The sequence below is a fragment of the Tachysurus vachellii genome, chromosome 12 (genome assembly GCF_030014155.1).
Source record: "Tachysurus vachellii isolate PV-2020 chromosome 12, HZAU_Pvac_v1, whole genome shotgun sequence".
Classification (NCBI taxonomy): domain Eukaryota; kingdom Metazoa; phylum Chordata; class Actinopteri; order Siluriformes; family Bagridae; genus Tachysurus; species Tachysurus vachellii.
In genome coordinates, this window is record NC_083471.1 from 21,755,702 (window position 1) to 21,776,663 (window position 20,962).

Below are 20,962 nucleotides of genomic sequence, written 5' to 3' on the forward strand. Positions count from 1 at the left end.
ATACTGGGCTTATATAGAGAGTATGTGTGTGTTAGGCACGTATTAGTCTTGTGTTAAGGAACGCACAAGACTAATCACAATCAACTAGCAGGTAAATGTATATTATTTGCTATTTATTAATTTCACCTTGTTTTTCTTTGTTCACAGATCAGTCGGGTATGCCCCCATCATCCCTGTCCCTGTGCTCAGAACCCAGAGTCACTCAGTTTATTCGACAGTTTGTAGCCTCGTGCCTGCTGGTGTCTGACTCCAACACTGAGCTGTCCTACATCCTGCCATCTGAGGCTGTCAGGAAGGGCAGCTTCGAGAGACTGTTTCAGGTAAACACACCCAGACAGATCACTAATCATTTCCAAAAGAACTAATAAAGAATATATTTTTAATGTTTGGAACATGATCTGTACTCAGCCACCACTGAATTAACAGTGAATTATCCTTCTTCCAGGCTCTGGAACAGAGTTTGGACAGTCTGGCTCTCACTAGCTTTGGTGTGATGGACACCACCCTGGAGGAGGTCTTTTTAAAAGTCTCAGAGGAAGATCTGTCACTTGAGAACAGTGACGCAGGTACTAAGATCTCATATGCCACTTTAATAGGAACACCCATACATATCGTCGCTGTCAGGCGGAATCCTCGTATCTCCAAAACCGTTATTTTTCAGGAAATGAAAAAAAACGCCGTACCTTATCTGCAGTGCACAGGTTTTAGTCCGCGTTGCAGTGGATTGTCTTGCGCTAAATTCCTGTCCTCAGACGAGCACCAGAACTAGCGGGGGTCAAGATTTTTTTTTCTTTGAGCCCAGTGTTTTGAAGACATTTACCTCAGAAGACGTGTTGATTCGTTGCGACTCTTCTTGAGGAGAAATATGCCGCGAAGCTCTCCCGCAGAGTGAGGAAGAGGTGGACAGTTGAAGTGTCCAATGGAGTTATGAGATTTGCGCTCAAGCTATTTTCAAGACTTTAGATTGGTTAATAACTTGTAAAAATAACAGACCCATGTGGGGACTGACCAATAGCATCGATATGTGAAAAAATATGAAATTGACAAAATTTGGACATACGAGGTTTCCGCCCGACAGCGACGATATGCACATTCATGCTAGGTATCTGATCTACCAATAGCAGTGCAGTACATAAAGTCACACAAATCAAGAATAAGAGATTCAGTTTATTTTGTATCAAACGTCAAAATGGAGAGAAATGTGATTAAGACTAAGTGTTTACAGAGAAATTGAAGACTGGAAAAAGAGCAGGCAACAATTTATATGGAAGGAAACCAAATCACCACCATTGTGTCTCTTAAGTCTATAAGCTGTAAGTTTGTCAGTCCTGCCTTCATACACATGCTCTTCTTGTCTCTTTCTCTTTCTTTCTTTCTTTTTCTTACAGACATGAAGAGCTCCCCAGGTGGGGCATCAGTGGGGAAGCCTTCTTCCCTTTTGGCAGCGCAGCAGTGTGATGGAGCTCCGCTTGGTGCCGTGACCCGGCCTGAAGTGGAGATGAGCAACATGGTGATGAGCTCAAGGCTGAGCTCCAGTCAGGCCTCGTTGCATTCAAACTCCTCTGTGGGCTCAGTGAGAGGTGACGAGGGAGGACCGTACTCAGACTTCTACGGTGAATACTACCCACTGTTTAATAGTCCCCAGGAACTGGACTCAGCCAGTCTTAGAGGTAGGAACATTATAATAATAATATTATACTGATATTTTACGCAGGTTAACAATGTGCCAAGATTTAACTAATAGGACTGAGTCTGTCAAGACCTACTGTTTGTCTGCTGTGGCTGCAGTAATTCACTACGGACAAAGTGGATTAACATAGAAATAATGACTGGATTTCCTTTAATCTATCCACTAATCACTTAATCTGTGAACTAGCTATCCAGTTTTCTAGCAAGCTGTGTACTTCTTCATCCTGGAGAATACAGAGTCTTTACCACTAACACTGGAGGCAGTGAGAATACATGTTGGATGGTACACCAGTCTATTGTAGCACATCATGCACACACTCGTTCACACATGGGGAAATGAAACTTAGCTTATTCATCCGTCTATATGTTTTTGGGAGGAGGGAAGAAACCGTAGAACGAATAGATGAAACCTAAACAATTTTTTTCATTGAGAAGGGTTCAGTTTAAGTTATTGTATGTACCAGAAGTTATTTGTAAATGGTTTCAGTTTCTGACATGGTTTCCTCACAGGCTGCTTTAATGCTAGGCATGCCTGGGCTTGTTGGCTGCAGTCTGTTAAAGTTAATCATGTTGGATATAATTCTCAGTTATCATGTTCACACCATATCCATATCACACCATATCCACACCAAACATACATATTACACATACATACAGTATGCATTTACATTATCTCCTTTAACAAGTCATGAACGATCGATATGCATTATGGATGCATTGATGTGGACCTTCATTTTTTATGATCTTTTACCCAGATGAGGAGGAGCCAAGCTCCCCTGAGACACATGTGCTGGAGGGCCAAGGCAGCTTTAAGCTGGAGGGCTGGTGGCTGCGACTTCGCCAATTCCACGGCCTCATAGTCAAGAGGTTTCACTGTGCCAAGAGGAACACCAAGGTCCTGTTCTCCCAGATTCTACTGCCAGCCTTCTTCGTTTGTGTGGCAATGACCGTCGCTCTCTCTGTGCCTGCGATAGGTAAGACCGAGCAGGATGGAGAAACTCCAATACACTTAATATACTAAATTTACTCATTATCTTCAACAGAGCACACCGCACATCTGTTAATCTTAAATATTGATTTGTTCAAGTAACAGAACAGGTAACAGGTGCTTTCTTATGCTTCTGCTTTTGCTTCCTGCTGAACCCTGCATTTGAAACCCTATTATAAAGTGTGTTTTGGCTCTGCAGGTGATCTGCCTCCGCTCATTCTGTCACCGTCTCAGTATCATAACTACACCCAGCCTAGAGGAAACTTCATCCCCTTCGCCAACGAGGACCGGCTCCAGTACAGGTGTGACTCAGAACCATAAAAAAAAGCTTTTTTGAACAATTTATCTAATTATCCGTTATACTGTTTGCACATCCTAAGCATTAGAAGTGATATTGTAACCTTATTACGATACACTTTATAGTGCATATTTTCATCTAAAATGGCTGTTAAATGATGAAACGATTATAAAGATGATTGATGCTGCATTGATATTCCTACTCTCGTTTTCAACACTGTGTCAGGTTGTTAAAGTTGTCTGGCAGACACTGCCGCCAATCATTACATGAGCAATGCCACAGAACATGCTGACCGGTGGTATAATTTAGCTTTTAACAATGATGTTATTACTTTCCCAGAAGCCAGAAAATTTATTTCCGCCCATTTTGTTCTGTCCATGTTCAGGACTGAATGTCTTTGTCATGTCACACTCCACAGTGGTGATTAATGGCTCATATAAAAGTAGACGCTCCAAGCTTTAAGGATGAATAGTTATCCATAAGTATTTCTGTTTTTACCTAGCCTACTAGGGACAAAATATTCATAGAAAATTCTGTTTTAAATGGTGATATTAAACCCATTTCTGCTCTCTATGGGGCTTTTTACACCTGTCACTTCATGCGTTTTCTGTGATCCGATAGCTATCCGATTGTAAAAAGATCTAAATGTCTAAATGCCCTCCGAAACGGTTTCGAGACGGATATAAATCCGATCGTACAAACCACTTCAGGAGGTGGTCTGGGACGCATTTCAGATGAAACTGGACAAGTGTAAATGAATGTGGTTGTTCAAGCCACATACGTCAGTGCTATACTCCTCCCAAATGGAAGTACGTCACTCGCAGGTGACTCACACTCACAACGCGAGTCGTGCATCGTGCCAGAAACAAATACGTTTTCCCACCAGCGCTGGCAACGATCTTTCACCCAGGTGTCTCATTGGGTCTTAAAATGCACTGCTGCCGCCAGCGAAAATGCAGCAAACAGTAATTGCTGTTTTTTGTAGCAACCGCATACACCAAAGCGTGTTCTATTTCAATTACCCCAGAAATGAGGTGAAATATATTTGCGTTTTGGGCGGGAGTAGAAAGATCAGATTGATATCCGATTCACATGAACATGAACATTCACATGAACATGAACACATGAAGTGACCAGGTGTAAAAAGGCCCTAAGATGCCCCAAGTGCTTGTTCATAAGGATTTAAAATCTGACTGGTAAAAAATGATTAAATATAAAATAAATGTATATTGAAATATTAGTGATCTGCTTTCAGGTGATAATCTTTTGGTTTAAACTGTATTTCTGTTCCTGTGAAAAGTAATGTAGCTTTATCGTCTTTGCTTGCTTATTAATGACAGGTACAGTAGTATCCTACAGATTTCATTTAAACTGACAGAACAGCTGGTTTTAAATCCCCCAGGACTGCAGATGTTTATTATAAACGTTTTTTCTTCTCTGTTGTCAAAGGAGCAAGCTGTCCCCGGACGCCGGCCCTCAAAAGATTATCAACACCCTGCGTTTGCCATCAGGAGTGGGTGCAACCTGTGTGCTCAAAACCCCCTTTAATAGTACACTGGACCAGCTGGCACAGAGCCTCAACCCCTACGCTAATAATGCCAAAACACTGGCAGCACGTTACTTTGACCCCATGTGCCTGGACTCGTTCACCCAGGGCGTGCCTTTATCCAACTTCGTCCCACCTCCACCTTCACCTGCACCTTCTGATTACCCAGAGCCACGATTTGATGATGCTCTGTGGAACTACACAGCAGCTCCACCCACCACTGCCCACGGTGAGGCTCCTCTAGTGCACACCAGCCAGTGATAGAGTTATTTCCTAAACTTGAGTTAATCTTTGATGTTTACATGATTAATACTTTAATAATTTGCTTTAACGGTATGTGCTCAAACAAGTCTGAATTTAAAGGTCATTCTTGGCCATCGGCGTCGGCCTGTATTTCCTGCTTCACTGAGAAACATGATGCAAAACAAAGAAAAGAGCATAGAATGTGGTTTAAATTTTATATCACCATCAATGATGTAAATAATTTAGCTTACCATTTAATAAACCTTATTTATTAACTTAAATGTACATCTTCATGAGAGAGTAGGTTTATGCCTGTCTACTACTTATTAAGAGTTTGATTATGAGTTGTTATTATTATTATGCCGTGCTTTATTTTGTTCAGTCTTTGGTTATAACCAGTTTTTCATGACCACATGTATTAATTGGGTTTAATCCAAGCTTCAGTAATTTAACAAGTATTACTTAAAAAAACTAACAAAAAACGATATGACTCCAATACATTTATTTAAATATTTATTTTTAAAGAATGAGCCGAACATTGAAGAGTTTGATGTTTATGATATACAGTTACTGTGCAAAAGTTTTAGGCAGGTGTGAAAAATGCTGTAAACAAAGAATGCTTTCAAAAATGGAAGTGTTAAACATTTATTTTCATAAATGAACAAAATGCAGTGAATGAACAAAAGAGAAATCTAAATCAAATCAATATTTGGTGTGACCTCCCTTTGCCTTCAAAACAGCAGCAATACTTCTAGGTACACTACTCAGCTGGTAGGTTGTTCCAAACATCTTGGAGACCTAACCACAGATCTTCTGTGGATGTACTGTAGGCTTTCTCACATCCTTCTGTCTCTTCATGTAATCCCAGACACACTCGATGATGTTGAGATCAGGGCTCTGTGGGGGTCGTGCCATCACTTCATGCTGGTTTGAAGGCAAAAGATAGTTGACACCAAATATTGATTTGATTTAGATTTTTCTTTTGTTTGCTCACTTTGCATTTTGTAAATTGACAGAAATAAACATTCATTATTTATATTTCTGAAAGCATTCTTTGTTCACAGCATTTCTTCACACCTTTCTAAAACTTTTGCACAGTACTGTACAGTAAATCTGTACTGAAGAGTTCTGTGGAAATGTTAACAATTTATGAAGGTTTGGAAATGTTTTAGATTGCTGTGGATTATGCCACATGAAACCAATGGCAGTGGATTTGGACTGCTGTCGTCATTTCTGTTTTGCCCTCGGGTTTCCAGGATTGAACATGCAGCAGCTTGGGCAGGAAGGGGTTCATGTTAAAACTGTACTGAACTCAGAAATCAGGCTGATTCGTTCTCATACTCCATAAGTTCCTCCTGCATACGAAGCTGCACTAGACTTTATAGTGTACAGTTCTAGAAAGGAAATTATTTATAATCCCACTCTCCGATGTCCCTTTTGAGTCTGGAGCCCCTTCAAGCTTTCTTCCTCATGTCGTCTCAGGGAGTTTTCCTCAACGGCGAAACCTCTAGAGTTCTCGTTTCTGAATTTATATATTGCTGTAAACCCACTTTGCGATAACGTTGCAACACATTGTGCAACACAAGACTACATGATGTGCAAATACTGAAAAAAAATTATGAGAAGAGTACATTACAATAAATACATAACACAGAACAACAGATACACGGGACATTAAATACACAACATGGAATGTAAACTGTGAATGATTGTGAAGTGAAGAAGCAATAAGTGTAGCAGTAACATTGTTTGCCAAAATGTAAAAAAGTGTCTGATGCAGCTTTTAAAAGTGCGGTGGTGTTAAGTCACACTGGGTTAGGTGATTAGTTAGCCCAGGCGAGTAGGGTGTTGTGTAATCCCCCTGCCTCAGGTAAAAAACTGTTGTGAAGTCTGCTAGTGGATGCTCCTGTACCTTCTACCAGATGGCAGAAGGGTAAACAGTTCATCAGAGGGGTGAGAGAGTCTGTCTGCAATATTGCTGGCTTTGTGGATGTAGTGGTTGTTGAATGAGGGGTTCATAGTTGGTAGAGAGACACTATGATGATCTTTTCAGCTGTTCTCACAATCCAATGTAGTGGAGTTCCTGTAGCACATCGTGAGACAGCCGGTCAGGATGCTTACTATGGTTCCTCTGTAGAAGGTGGTGAGGATGGAAAAGGGGTAGGTTAGATCTTGGAGACGCTGATAGGTCTTTTTGGCTGAGAAGGTAGTGTTCAGGGACCAGGAGAGCTCCTCTGTCACATGAGCACCAAGAAATGTAGAGCTTTTTGACTCTCTCCACAGTTGTGAGTGTTGTAGAGTTTAGTCTTTGGATATTACGAGAGAGATTTTTGTTATAGATTAAAGGCCAAAACTTTAATCAAAATTACTTTGTTCTTATGTTCTTAGGTTTGGTTTTGTCGTGTCATTTAGGGTCAGAAATCATCTAAGCAGTGTGTAAAATGTGTGAGAATTCTTTTAGCAACAGATCATGATGTGAGATGAAGAGATGATGTTATATAAACACATTAACATAAAGTGTCACTTACATGTTAGCGACATCAGTCGTGTTTCTCCAGTGATAAACTCACAATGCAAACTTTTCTTTGTGTATGCGTGGTAGTTTTTTTGTATCAGCTCAATCTCTATCAAACTCCCAATTGCTTGTGTAGCTAAAGCGACTGCATGTGTGGTGTGTGTTGACTCTTCAGAGAAGGTGACGTCTCCTCCTCCACTGCCGTTGTCTATACGAGAACCAGTGCGCTGCATCTGCTCCATGCAGGGAACAGGCTTCTCGTGCCCCAGCGGTGTCGGTGGACGACCGCCCCTCACTAAAGTAGTCACAGGAGATATTCTGGTGGACGTCACAGGACGCAACGTGTCTGAATACCTTCTCTATACCTCGGATCGCATGAGACTGCACAGGTGAAGAAATCACAATCGAGCTGACTTGTGCTGTGTCGATTAATATATTTAACTTAACATTTTCATTTGTGTCACAATTCATCAGCTTACATTTTTATAAAATATCAAACACCATTCACTTTTTCTAGCTGTTATGTTCTGAAAAATTCTGTTATGTGTTTTTTTGTCATTTGTTTTATAAAACCAGTCTCTACTTACATTGCTTTCTCAGGTATGGAGGCATCACTGTTGGAAACATCCAGAAATCAGTCCCAGCATCTTTTGGGAGAAAGATGTCGCTCATGGCGCGCAAGATAGCAGTGCGACGCTCGGCCCAGGTGACCCAGCGTGTATTTCTCATAAGGCTTCTTAAAGGTCATGTTCTTAAAGGTCTGATCAGCAGGGTTTCTGCTGTCTTCCCATCTCTGCAGGTGCTGTATAACAATAAAGGCTACCACAGCATGCCCACATACCTGAACGTGCTGAACAATGCCATCCTGCGTGCTAACCTGCCCCTTAGCAAGGGCAACCCTGCAGCTTATGGTAAGAGTGGCAGTTTGGCCTTAAATAACTTCACCTGCCAGATAGAAAACCTTTAGCATCTAATATAATAGAGTTTGTACAGTCGCATGTGATACTATAATATTTTAATCATAATGATTTGAACTGTATCTTAATGGATATGAGTCGGACATGGACAAAAATACTAAAATATGCCCAAAAATATATAAAAATACTGCATCAAAAAATGGATGAAAAAAATTCAAGATTAAATATTTGAAATTAAAGATTAAAACAAAAAAACCCTACTGTTTAGACATGCACAAAAATCGAAAATTAGTTCATGAGTTCAGCTCTAGTTTATGATTATTTAATTATTTCGGTCTATTTGTGCAGTGACTTGTTTGGGAAGATGCTATGAATTGGATTACACAATTGTTCTGCTATGTTTGGTGGAGGTTTCATCTTTAATTTTGTCTAAAAAGCCACAACAACTCTTAACAGCTCTGTGCTTCAGTGAAATGAAGGCGTTCACTCTTCCATTTCTGTTGGACTGAGCAGCCAAAGCTTTTGTTCATTGCTGTTTCTTCCAGCTGACTTTACTTTTCTTTTTAACTTAGTGGACTTGCTCTGGGATGCTCTGGTCCCAAGAAATGTGGGTGTTGATCGTGTTCACCCTCCAGTTCCATCAAGGCCTGGCATAACAAACAGTTCTCTATCCTCCCCTGAAATACTGATACAAACAGACTCATACATACCAGGCCATGTGTTTGTAACAATGACAAAAATTATAATATGCAAAATAATCAGAATACCATTAACTACGTTACGCATCAGTGCACACTCATTAGATGATGCAGATTTAATAGTAACAAAAGTAGGCTTGTTAGCCAGAAACAATGGATGGATTAGAGCATTGTATTCAGCGATAAAACAAAAAAATGATAACATGAGACAGCCGGTCAGGATGCTTGCTGTCGTCCCTCTGGAGAAGGTGGTGAGGATGGGAAGGGAAAGGTTAGACCTGCTAGGACTTATTGGCTGGGAAGGTGGTGTTCAGGGACCACGAGAGGTTCTCAGTCACATGAGAACCAAGAAATGTATAAGAAGTGTATAAGCTAGAATTTCACTTGGTAGACACAAAGGGTAGTGTTGTGTCAGTGTTTATTATTTATCATGTTGTTTGTGTATCTATGTATTCAGGTATTACAGTAACTAATCACCCCATGAACAGGACCAGTGCCAGCCTTTCTCTAGATTACCTGTAAGTGTTTTTGTTTCACCTCTTTCACAGGACATATGACTCTTATAAGCTTCTTATTCTCTCCGAGCTCCCTCAGCTCACTTCTTAACGCTTTCTAATCCAGACTCCAGGGCACTGATGTGGTCATTGCTATCTTCATCATCGTAGCCATGTCATTTGTCCCAGCCAGCTTTGTGGTTTTTCTGGTGGCGGAGAAGTCCACCAAGGCTAAGCACCTGCAGTTCGTGAGCGGCTGTGACCCTGTCATCTACTGGCTGGCCAACTATATTTGGGACATGGTGAGCTGGAAGAGTCACGTGATCTCCTTTCTCAAACTGAGTGTACTGCTGAAGTGTGAACGTCTTTTCTGCTTTTTCTGTCTCCTCTGTTAGCTGAATTACCTGGTTCCAGCTACATGCTGTGTTCTCATTCTGTTTGTCTTTGACCTGCCTGCGTACACGTCCCCTAAAAACTTCCCAGCAGTGGTGGCGCTCTTCTTGCTTTATGGGTATGTCATCCTCAGAGGAGGAAATAACATTGAATCGGAGTTAAGACGGTGGAGAACGTAAATAAATACCTAGACTCCTGTTTGTGTAGATACAAACTCTCACTCACTCACTCATTTTCTACCGCTCTACCGAACTACCTCGGGTCACGGGGAGCCTGTGCCTATCTCAGGCTTCATCGGGCATCAAGGCAGGATACACCCTGGACGGAGTGCCAACTCATTGCAGGGCACACACACACTCTCATTCACTCACACACTACGGACAATTTTCCAGAGATGCCAATCAACCTACCATGCATGTCTTTGGACCGGGGGAGGAAACCGGAGTACCCGGAGGAAACCCCCGAGGCACAGGGAGAACATGTAAACTCCACACACACAAGGCGGAGTCGGGAATCGAACCCCCAACCCTGGATGTGTGAGGTGAACATGCTAACCACTAAGCCACCGTGCCCCCTTAGATACAAACTGAATTTAAAAAAAAAAAAGAAAGAAAAAAGATCTGGGATTTGTTAATCACTTGTGACTAATGATATTGGTGTTTGCTATTTTGATTGTTTTTTTTTTGTCCAGCTGGTCCATAACCCCCATCATGTATCCAGCTTCTTTCTGGTTCGAGGTTCCCAGCACAGCCTACGTTTTCCTTATCGTTATTAACCTGTTCATAGGAATCACTGCCACCGTGGCCACTTTCCTCCTTCAGCTGTTTGAGCATGACAAGGTACACACCAAGAGCATGATGTGTGTCTATTAAAGTCTTAATGTCTTAATGACTTCATGTCAAAGTTTACAAGATTACGAGAAATGAATGAATCAATTGAATCAAAGTTTTTCTATATAAACCTTTATTGCTTAGCTTTAAGAAAGTTAAAAACTACAGTCTGAAAAGCTAAAAAAATCATATATTAAAGGTCATTACTATTAACAATTATGAAATATATGACTACCGCTTAACCGAACTACCTCGGGACACGGGGAGCCTGTGCCTATCTCAGGCGTCATCGGGCATCAAGGCAGGATACACTCTGGACGGAGTGCCAACCCATCGCAGGGCACACACACACTCTCATTCACTCACGCAATCACACACTACGGACAATTTTCCAGAGATGCCAATCAACCTACCATGCATGTCTTTGGACCGGGGGAGGAAACCGGAGTACCCGGAGGAAACCCCCGAGGCACGGGGAGAACATGCAAACTCCACACACACAAGGCGGAGGCGGGAATCGAACCCCCAACCCTGGAGGTGTGAGGCAAATGTGCTAACCACTAAGCCACCGTGCCCCCCGGTTTTATAACATTTACTTTATTAACAGAATTCGATAATGAAGTGAACTTGTTTTGAACTCAATTCTTGTTCAGCTTAAAGGGACAAATTTAATAGTAATATTATAATTACATCCACTTCTAGGATCTGAAGTTGGTAAACAGCTATCTGAAGTCATGCTTTCTCATCTTTCCTAACTATAACCTGGGTCATGGGCTGATGGAGATGGCCTACAACGAATACATTAATGAGTACTATGCCAAGATAGGTATGTTCCACTAGAGTGTATGTCTGTCTCTGGCTCAGAATTAGCATGTCCTGATGTTCTTTACTGTCCTCTAATGAACAAAGCCATGTCCTGCAGGTCAGTTTGATAAGGTGAAGTCTCCATTTGAGTGGGACATTGTGACACGTGGACTGGTGGCCATGACCATCGAGGGATTCGTCGGCTTTCTTATCACCATCCTGTGCCAGTATAATTTTCTCCGTAAACCTCAGTGAGTGTGCGCAGTCAATGTTCAATCTCAACCAAATGATAACCAAGCTGATACACTGTATTGAGTTTTTAATGCTCTGCACAGGAGATTGCCCGTAAACAGTCAGCCAATCGAAGACGACGATGTCGATGTTGCACGCGAGAGACGACGAGTTCTCCGAGGAGATGCTATAAACGATATGCTGAAGATTGAAAATCTCACAAAGGTGAAACTTATAGCTCTTGCACCCATACGTCGCTTCAGTATTTAATATTTTATATTTAATAATCAATGAATAATTTTCCATTTGCAGGTGTATAAGTCTCGTAAGATGGGACGCATCTTGGCAGTGGATCGCTTGTGTCTGGGTGTTCGTCCTGGAGAGTGTTTTGGGCTGCTGGGAGTCAATGGAGCAGGAAAGACGACCACTTTCAAAATGTTGACTGGAGATGAAAGCACAACAGGAGGAGAGGCTTTTATCGAAGGACACAGGTTGGTAGACATGACCTGTTGCACCGGTGTCCAGTCTTCCGGCCTTTCCGGAGAAGACTCGACACCTCTGACCTGTTGCCGTTGGAATAATCGTCACATACTAACACACTAGGCACGATCGAGCTTGTTAAAAAGCCTACAAACTTCCTGTCAGTTTCTATTACAGAGAAGAAAGTAAACACAGGAAAGACTTTTAAGCACAACAGTTATGCAGTATATCGTCTCAGCATATGCATAACACAGACACGCTTATATTAGATAACAGATTAAAGTTAATTACAATAAAGATTTCTCTTTGAGATACACAAGAGCGTGTAGTACGTGATTAAATAACAGGAAGTAATCTGGTTAAACCACTTCCTTTCCACAGCATACTGAAGGATCTTTTGCGTGTGCAGCAGAGTATCGGTTACTGTCCTCAGTTTGATGCGCTGTTCGAAGATCTAACTGCACGAGAGCATCTGGAGCTGTACACACGCCTCCGAGGTATACCGTGGAAGGACGAGGAGCGGGTAAGGGGGCGTTTTTCACTCAGTTTCTGATTATCGTATGTTTATTCTATTAAAGAAAATGTCTCGTGTTCATTTTGTAGTAAAATTGTTTTAATCCTTAATGTTTATTTTTTAATAATAAATAATTAAAAAATGTAAATAATACATAATTTAGAAAATATAAAGAACTCATTTAGTAATACAAAAAAGCAGGGAAAGGGAGTATTTTTCACTGTTTCTGATAAATTTGTAAAAATTTAAGCATTAAATTTTAATGCTGAATTTGTGAATAATAAATAATAAAAAAGTTAAATAATATCTTTTAAAGAAATAATTAAAAAAACAAAAAATAAATAATTAAAAAAAATTCAAATTCTTAAAATAACCCCCCCCCCACACACACACGCACACACACACACACACACACACACACACACACACACACACAAAAAAGATAATCTAATTTGTGGATTTGTTTCAGAAACTTGGAAAAAGCATTTCATTTAACAACTGTTTCAGTTGAAAGTGCAATTAAAGTGCAATTTAAGTGCTAATCAAGCCTTACTCATTTCATTCCGTCATGTACCATCTCCTCTCTAACCCCTCTGTGTCACCCTCAGGTGGTGCAGTGGGCCCTGGAGAAGCTCCAGCTCTCTAAGTACGCAGACAAGCCGGCTGGCACGTACAGTGGAGGAAACAAACGCAAGCTGTCCACAGCTATCGCTCTCATCGGATACCCCTCCCTGATTTTCCTGGTTTGAGCTCCTAAGCTGTGTTCTCTAATCCTTACCCTGTGAAATTAGCGAGCTTTGTTCTTGATCTTTTCCTCTGCTGTGTCCTGCAGGACGAACCCACAACCGGCATGGACCCGAAAGCTCGCCGCTTCCTCTGGAACCTTATCCTCGACATCATCAAGACGGGACGATCGGTGGTGCTGACATCACACAGGTGATGAAGATGCCTATTTATTTATTTATTTATTTATTTATATGGGACCTTGGTGGCTTAGTGGTTAACATATTTTCCTTGCATCCCTGCGATTGGGGTTCAAATCCCACCTTTGTCTTGAGTGGGCGGAGTTTGCATGTTGTTGCTAGGTAAGTTCTAAGACCATACACTGCTGTGTTCTTTTCAGTATGGAGGAGTGCGAGGCATTGTGCACTCGCCTGGGAATCATGGTTAATGGAAGGTTCAAGTGTCTGGGCAGCATTCAGCATCTCAAGAACAGGTGAGGACTGAAACAAAACAAAAGTTTGTACACCCTTGTGTGGGAACTTTTAGACACAACTCCATCTTCATGTAATAATGTTTCCTATTTTACCGTAAACCTCCCGAACTCACTACACCGCTAGAACCCTGATTGTCTCACTAATACAAACACGTGGATGTCTTTAATCACATTGCATCTCTGCTTCATCTGTACATTCATTTACAATTGTATAAAACTGGAAATTCTTCGCTTAAACTAGTTTACATACGTTTATGTATATTATCTGTATATACACTGTATATTATCTTGGTTACTCTTGTACACACAATGCACGTAATGCACAATATATAATTATATTTATTTAGATATATTGGACAACTGGCACGTATTCCTATTTTGCACACTATACTTATGCACATCCGACCTGCCATAACTTTATTTATTGTTATACATTTTCTGACATTTCATGTTCTTTTGCACATTTGTTTCTACTATTTGCACTTCTTGTAGATGATAAACGGCATTTCGTTGCTAGGTACCTTTATGCAGTGACAATAAAGGTCTATCTATCCATCCATCCATCCATCCATCCATCCATCCATCCATATCAGATGTATTCAAGTAACATTTAAATGTAAAATAGAAAGGGTTCAGCTACATACAGTTCTTTTCTTATGAAGGTCTGCGCACTTATCTAACTTAACAGAATGGCATCAGAAGTGACCAGTTACCATTAGTGATTACCTCATGGCTAAAAAGAATATTTTAAGTGGTTATGTGTCATGGTGGTGCTTTAAACTGCCACATTTAACTAGCATCATGACCTGTGCACAGATGAGTCACCTGTTTTAAATGCGAAACATTCAAACATTTGAGGTTTAATAAATGTCTACATATATGTTTATATTTTAACAATATTTTATTGTTTATAATATCACATAATAATGAAGGAAGGTTTGTAATGTTTAACTTGTATTAAAAAAAAAAGTTGTAGTTTTATTGAACACAGCAAATAATATCAGTTCATCCTCAAAGGTTTTTACGTCCGGTCTGATTGTCTGAGGCATTTGATCTCACATCCACAGGTTTGGTGACGGTTACATGATCACGGTGCGCACCAAGACGACTGCTAGTGTTAAAGAAGTGATCCGCTTCTTTAACAGGAACTTCCCCGAGGCCATCTTAAAGGCAAGGGTTTATTTATTTATTTATTGATATAATGACCGCTAGACCACTTATCTTTACTATATTGTTAGTAATAATACATATGTTTCTTTATTTATGTCATGCTGGTATAAAGCTATAAACTGCCTTCAAAATGAAAATCGTAGTTTTTATTACGTTTCCTTATTACAGCAATAATCCTAAAGTGAGATAGATTCACAGGCAGGATTTGCAGCTCTTGCAGAGTTTTATGAAGCCTTTTGTCTGTTTATAGAGCCTTTGAGTTCTTAGCATTAAAGTCGTGCTATAGTGTTGCTGTACTGCTTTGTCTGCACAACCCCATGAAACAGAATTAACAAATTTGTAAGGTTTTGATTTCTTAAACTTATACACTCTTTATATAACTGTTTATCAACATTTGGGGCTCTAAGCAACATCCTCTTTGTAGCAGAAGTGATTCTACTCCTACAACATTTACATTTGGTAGATGTCATTATCCGGAGCGACTTACATTTAAACCGTTATCCTATTGAGCAGCTGAGGTTTAGGGGCCTTACTCAAGGGCCCAGAAGTGGGTTGGTTGTGCTGGGATTTAAGCTCACAACCTTCCAATCAGCAACTTAACGACTGAGCTACCGCATGCCCCAATCTACTACTAGTACTGATAATAATAATACATTAGAAAAATCAGAAGCTATTTATTTATTTATAATAGAACAAAAGTCTTTGTATGTATGTATGTATTTATGCATGTATGTATGTATGTATGTATGTATCTGTCTGTCTGTCTGTCTGTTTGTCTATCTGACTCTGTCCTGTGCTCTTATGGAGCCCTCTGGCGGTATAACTGCTTATTACACTACTGACCAGAAATGGCTTAGATGGGTGTGTATTACAACAACAGCAACAACAACAACAATAATAATGCATTTGTTTAATTAGTTTATTTAAATGCTGTATTCTTAGCCGGCTGGTGGTCCAGCGGCAGGATCCTGCACGCTTGTTGTTATGGCCTGGGTTCGATTCCTGGGCAGGGAGCTAACCGAGCCACTGAAGAGATAACTCTCAGTAACGTCCTAAACCTGGATAAAATTTGATGGTGTCTGTTATAAAACCAGCACCAAATCAAATTTGTGGACTGCATGATCCGCTGTGACCCTGAACAGAGAGCAGCTGAAAGCCCACCATTTAAATATTGTATTCTTGTGCTTCCCCTGCAGTCTCAGAGTGCCTCTGTTGCACTAGGTTGCACACGTTGCACTTTATGTGGCGAGGACGTAAGTCCTTAGCTCTGTGTTGTTTTATATAGCTTTATGTCGTTTTTATGTAGCACCATGGTCCTGGAGAAACGTTTCATTTCACTGTGTACTGCATCAGCTATATACTGTTGAAATGACAATAAAATCTTCTTCACTTGATTACTTGCACCATTTTCAGCTAGAAATGGACTTGTGTGTCAGTCAGGTGTGTGGGTTCATCTGTGGAAAGTATGGAAGACTTGACCACTATTTTGGCATATGGGCTTAATTTATTTTTATTCAAATTAACAGTGATTTTCTCACAACAGTCTAGTTCTACTGTGGGCTTTTGTGCAACCAGGATGTCATTAATAAACGTTTGGCATGGAGTAAAGCAATTACATGGCCAGGGAGTGTGTATCTGCTTAGTTTGCACTAACTGGTTTGTAACAGGTTTTTTCTCTCTTGCCTCACAGGAGAGACACCACACTAAGATCCAGTACCAGCTGAAGTCAGAGAATATCTCTCTGGCTCAGGTGTTCAGTAAGATGGAGCAGGTGGTGGAGGTGCTGAGCATCGAGGATTACTCCGTCAGCCAGACCACCCTGGATAACGTAAGCAGCTCGCCTTTTCTTCTCCAACACGAGCGATTAATAATTCTGTGATAGATAGATAGATAGATAGATAGATAGATAGATAGATAGATAGAAATGATAAAAAATACTATAGTATATAATCCTATACACAATTCCTCTGAGATAAATGTGTAAGTGTCATTAAAGACACAAGTACATTGTGTCCCAATAGGATGCATAAATAAGGCTATTTAAGACTTTTTAACAAAACTTAACTTTATTTACAAATCATTTACATTTATGACATTTGGCAGACGTCTTTATGAAGAGCGACTTACAGAAGTGTTCTTCTACATGATTGCCATTTTTTCGTGAACACACACAAGGTCATCTCTCACATCTTTGTCTCCCCATTTGTGTGTGATGCAATTGGGACATTTTCTGTTAAAGTTCATCGCAAGCTTATGGCTTCGTGATCCAGTCATGGGAATGATTTCAATACGTTTTTCTTTTGTCAAAGGCATTCTGAAAGTCTATCTGATAAAATTATGGAAAACATTTTGCTGAAAAGTATTATTTCCCCTTAGTATAGAGGCTTTTGGGACAGCCTGTTTTTTTTTAATTTTATGGTGGCTTAGTGGTTAGCATGTTTGCCTCACACCTTCAGGGTTGGGGGTTCGACTCCCGCCTCCGCCTTGTGTGTGTGTAGTTTGCATGTTCTCCCCGTGCCTCGGGGGTTTCCTCCGGGTACTCCGGTTTCCTCCCCCGGTCCAAAGACATGCATGGTAGGTTGATTGGCATCTCTGGAAAATTGTCCGTAGTGTGTGATTGTGTGAGTGAATGAGAGTGTGTGTGTGCCCTGTGATGGGTTGGCACTCCGTCCTGGGTGTATCCTGCCTTGATGCCCGATGACGCCTGAGATAGGCACAGGCTCCCCGTGACCCGAGGTAGTTCGGATAAGCGGTAGAAAATGAGTGAATGAATGAATGGATTTCATTTAATTTATCTGATAACTACTTCCTGTTTTTTTATAGTCTTATCGTCTTACTGATTTCACCATTTTCATATACAATAAATTTCGAGGAGGCACAAGTGAAATGTAGTAGATGTAAAGTAAAGGTTTGTATGTGAATAGATATTTATTACTAATATACTATTAAAACAAAATACAATAATTAATTTTTAATTTAATTTTATGCAGAAAATTTAGTTTTGAAAACAATAATTACAAGGTCTGAAGGCAGGTTTGTACTGATTAATCATTTATTTTTTGTAGACATTAAAAGTACTTTTTTTACCCATGGAAATTTTTAGCAAGCTTATATACTGCTCTAATACTCTAATAGCATCCCATACATATGTCAAGTATCGTGATATATTTTTTCACCCCTTTTCCGAATCCTGAGCACTTAAGCAGCAGTTCATCAAGATTAAAATACAGCTCTATAAATTTGGTATAGGTGTTTGTGAACTTTGCCAAAAAGCAAAGTGACAACCTGGAGCAGCAGGAGAGCTCACCAAAGAAAAGCAGTGAGTCGCCCCTGCAGCGTCTGCTTAGAATCCTGCTACCACGAACGACCAACACCGAACTGAGCGCTCTGGTCAGCGACGAGCCCGAGGAACTGGAGAGTGATGATGATGAAGGGCTCATCAGCTTCGAAGAAGAGAGGGTGAGATGAAGCACAATGATATTTATACAAAATAATTGTATTGATCCATACATCACATGCAACATACAGTGCCTTGCAAAAGTATTCATACCCACTGACCTTTTTTACATTTTGACATGTTACAACCACAAACAAAAATGTATTTTATTAGGATTTTATGAAATAGACCGAAAGAAAGTGGCACAAAAATTGTGAAATGGAATGAAAATTCTAAATGGTGTCCAAATTTTTTTTACAAATAAAATATCTGAAAAGTGTGGTGTGCTGCATTTGTATTCAGCCCCCTTTACTCTGATACCCCTAACTAAAATCCAGTGAAAACAACTGCCTTCAGAAGGCACCTACTTAGTAAATAGAGGTCACCTGTGTGTAATTTAATCTCAGCATAAATACAGATGTTCTGTAAAGCCCACAGACGTGTGTTAGAGAACATTAGTGAACAAACAGCATCATGAAGACCAAAGAACACACCAGACAGGTCAGGATTGACAGTTTGCTGTGGTTATAGCAACAGCACATAACAGCACACTTTGTCGTGTTTATTCTTTATTTACAGTACACTCGATTATGACCATGAGGTTCTATAATAATTCCTTTCTTTTTTTTTTTATTCTGTAGGTGCAGTTGTCCTTTAATACAGATACTCTTTGCTGAAACAGCAACCTCCTTCACAGAAACGTGAAAAACACAGCCTCAAGTACAGACATTCATCTGACCAAGGGAAGATGTTCCTAATCTCCTTTCTCCGTGTGGTCCATCTGTCTGGCCTTAAGAAGAACCGTGCTGTTTATCCGTGTGTGCTGTGGTGGTGGAGCTTACTGAGGACTCCAGGGTCACTCATCAGAGCCTCAGACACACTGCTGCTGCTGCTGCTGCTATATAAAGTGATTTTTGCATTTTGGAGAAATGATTATGGTGAATATCCCTCTTTTGGGACGGGATTAAAACAGGTTATTAAACGGATACACGGTCAGATTTTTAAAAACTAAAATGGGTTCATGCTGTTCTGAACTAGCTGTTGATGTCATGAAATAACATATCATCCCTGATAACAAAGACCGTTTGGGGTTCCACACCTTGTACCTTGTTATTTTTATGACTGATTAAAATGCTGATTGTTTTTTTTGTTTTTTTTTTTAATTCTATAATCAAATCTACCCTTTGTTAATATGTTGAACCTGCCTTGAGAGCATGCTATATATTCAAGCCTGTGGTACAGTACGTCCTATATTTTATCGATTGAAATGTTTTAAGGCTTATGTCATGTATTAAAAGTGGTACAATTTCCGACGTACAAACAAACGCACCTTTTATGAGAGACGTTTACTGGAAACACTGGTTTGAAGTCGGGCATCAAACTGGTCTGAACCCATCCCTGACCATTTTGATGGGGTGGACGAGAGGAATAAGGTGTCGAATGTGAACGTTTAGTGAATGTAAACGGCATGAAAATGTTTTTTTTTTTTTGCACAGATCGGTGCCTCAGTGAAGCGTCGTTTTCCCGAATTTGCCATTTTCTGACAGTCATCACAAAGACGTAAAATTGCGTTATTCTCAATTTTTTTATAGTAATGCACATGTTAGAAAGACCGACATTTAATCCTTAACTGTTTTGCATTCACTGTGAAGCCAAAGGTGAACTTCTGATTCAGTCTGATTGACAACGGATAGATTTCAGGAGACCTTCTTTTATTTTATTTTATTTTATTTATTTTTTTTTTGCATATTGATCAAGTGATGTATTTATTTTCCTCTCGTAATCCTTTATTTTGCACTGTATTGTGTGCTAAAGACATGAAAACAAAAAAACGTGTTATTTTTTTTAATGTCAGTGGAAGCTGTACAGAGGTGTTTGAGCTGTGCTATAGTGTGTCGAGTGTTTAACTCTATTCATTGCTCCTGCTTTAGCATAACGTTAGATCTGTGAAGAAAACCTCATAAAAAATACAAAGTCCTTTATTTTAAGCTGACAGAACGACAGAAAGCAAAGAGATCCTTAAGTATACGTACTTAACGATGTCCCCTGAGTATCCTTGTGTTTTATTTTTCATGTAATATGACCAAAGGGAAAATGAAGCATATTTTTCGATGTATGAACTAAATGTGAGTCAATTGCATCTTTGCTACTGTTGTTGTAAATAAGAGTCACGTGTTGATTAATCCTAATTCACCTGAAAGTCATGTTACTATTAAGGTTACACCAGCAAACAAAGACAAACGTTTAACCAAGCGGTTTGAGTTAAGATTTAGTTTTTACTCGGGAGCAAATACTTTCAAGCGTCATGTAATTAAGTGCATATTCATGGATAGAAATCGTGTGTGGTTTTTTTTCCATGCTGTTAAATTCCTACTCAGACTGACTCGAGCTTGTTTCTGATGATTACCTTATTTTCCTTATTCTTGTGATGAGCTGTTCAGGTGTTTTTAATATGAACAGGAAATAAAAAAAAAGTGTTGAACTGTGTTTTCTTTGTCTT

The 20,962-nt window shown here is 40.0% G+C and overlaps 1 protein-coding gene across 2 annotated transcripts in view; it reads left to right on the plus strand.

Annotated features, from left to right (window-relative positions):
• Window positions 1-20,949, plus strand: part of abca2 (ATP-binding cassette, sub-family A (ABC1), member 2) — a 79,199-nt gene extending 58,250 nt beyond the window's left edge. Inside the window, exons 26-50 of one of the 2 annotated variants that reach the window (XM_060883943.1) lie at window positions 148-320; window positions 446-566; window positions 1,389-1,670; window positions 2,445-2,663; window positions 2,877-2,979; window positions 4,425-4,750; window positions 7,455-7,668; window positions 7,880-7,985; window positions 8,079-8,190; window positions 9,352-9,412; window positions 9,516-9,690; window positions 9,784-9,899; window positions 10,473-10,620; window positions 11,314-11,437; window positions 11,534-11,666; window positions 11,751-11,871; window positions 11,959-12,137; window positions 12,508-12,649; window positions 13,249-13,383; window positions 13,473-13,576; window positions 13,764-13,856; window positions 14,924-15,026; window positions 16,717-16,854; window positions 18,276-18,485; window positions 19,104-20,949. In XM_060883943.1, coding sequence (XP_060739926.1) covers window positions 148-320; window positions 446-566; window positions 1,389-1,670; window positions 2,445-2,663; window positions 2,877-2,979; window positions 4,425-4,750; window positions 7,455-7,668; window positions 7,880-7,985; window positions 8,079-8,190; window positions 9,352-9,412; window positions 9,516-9,690; window positions 9,784-9,899; window positions 10,473-10,620; window positions 11,314-11,437; window positions 11,534-11,666; window positions 11,751-11,871; window positions 11,959-12,137; window positions 12,508-12,649; window positions 13,249-13,383; window positions 13,473-13,576; window positions 13,764-13,856; window positions 14,924-15,026; window positions 16,717-16,854; window positions 18,276-18,485; window positions 19,104-19,139 — 3,674 coding nt within the window. In that variant the 3' untranslated portion in view covers window positions 19,140-20,949. The remainder of the gene's footprint in view (window positions 1-147; window positions 321-445; window positions 567-1,388; window positions 1,671-2,444; window positions 2,664-2,876; window positions 2,980-4,424; window positions 4,751-7,454; window positions 7,669-7,879; window positions 7,986-8,078; window positions 8,191-9,351; window positions 9,413-9,515; window positions 9,691-9,783; window positions 9,900-10,472; window positions 10,621-11,313; window positions 11,438-11,533; window positions 11,667-11,750; window positions 11,872-11,958; window positions 12,138-12,507; window positions 12,650-13,248; window positions 13,384-13,472; window positions 13,577-13,763; window positions 13,857-14,923; window positions 15,027-16,716; window positions 16,855-18,275; window positions 18,486-19,103) is intronic. The other variant, XM_060883942.1, reaches the window with a different exon arrangement.
• The last annotated feature ends 13 nt before the right edge of the window (window positions 20,950-20,962 follow it).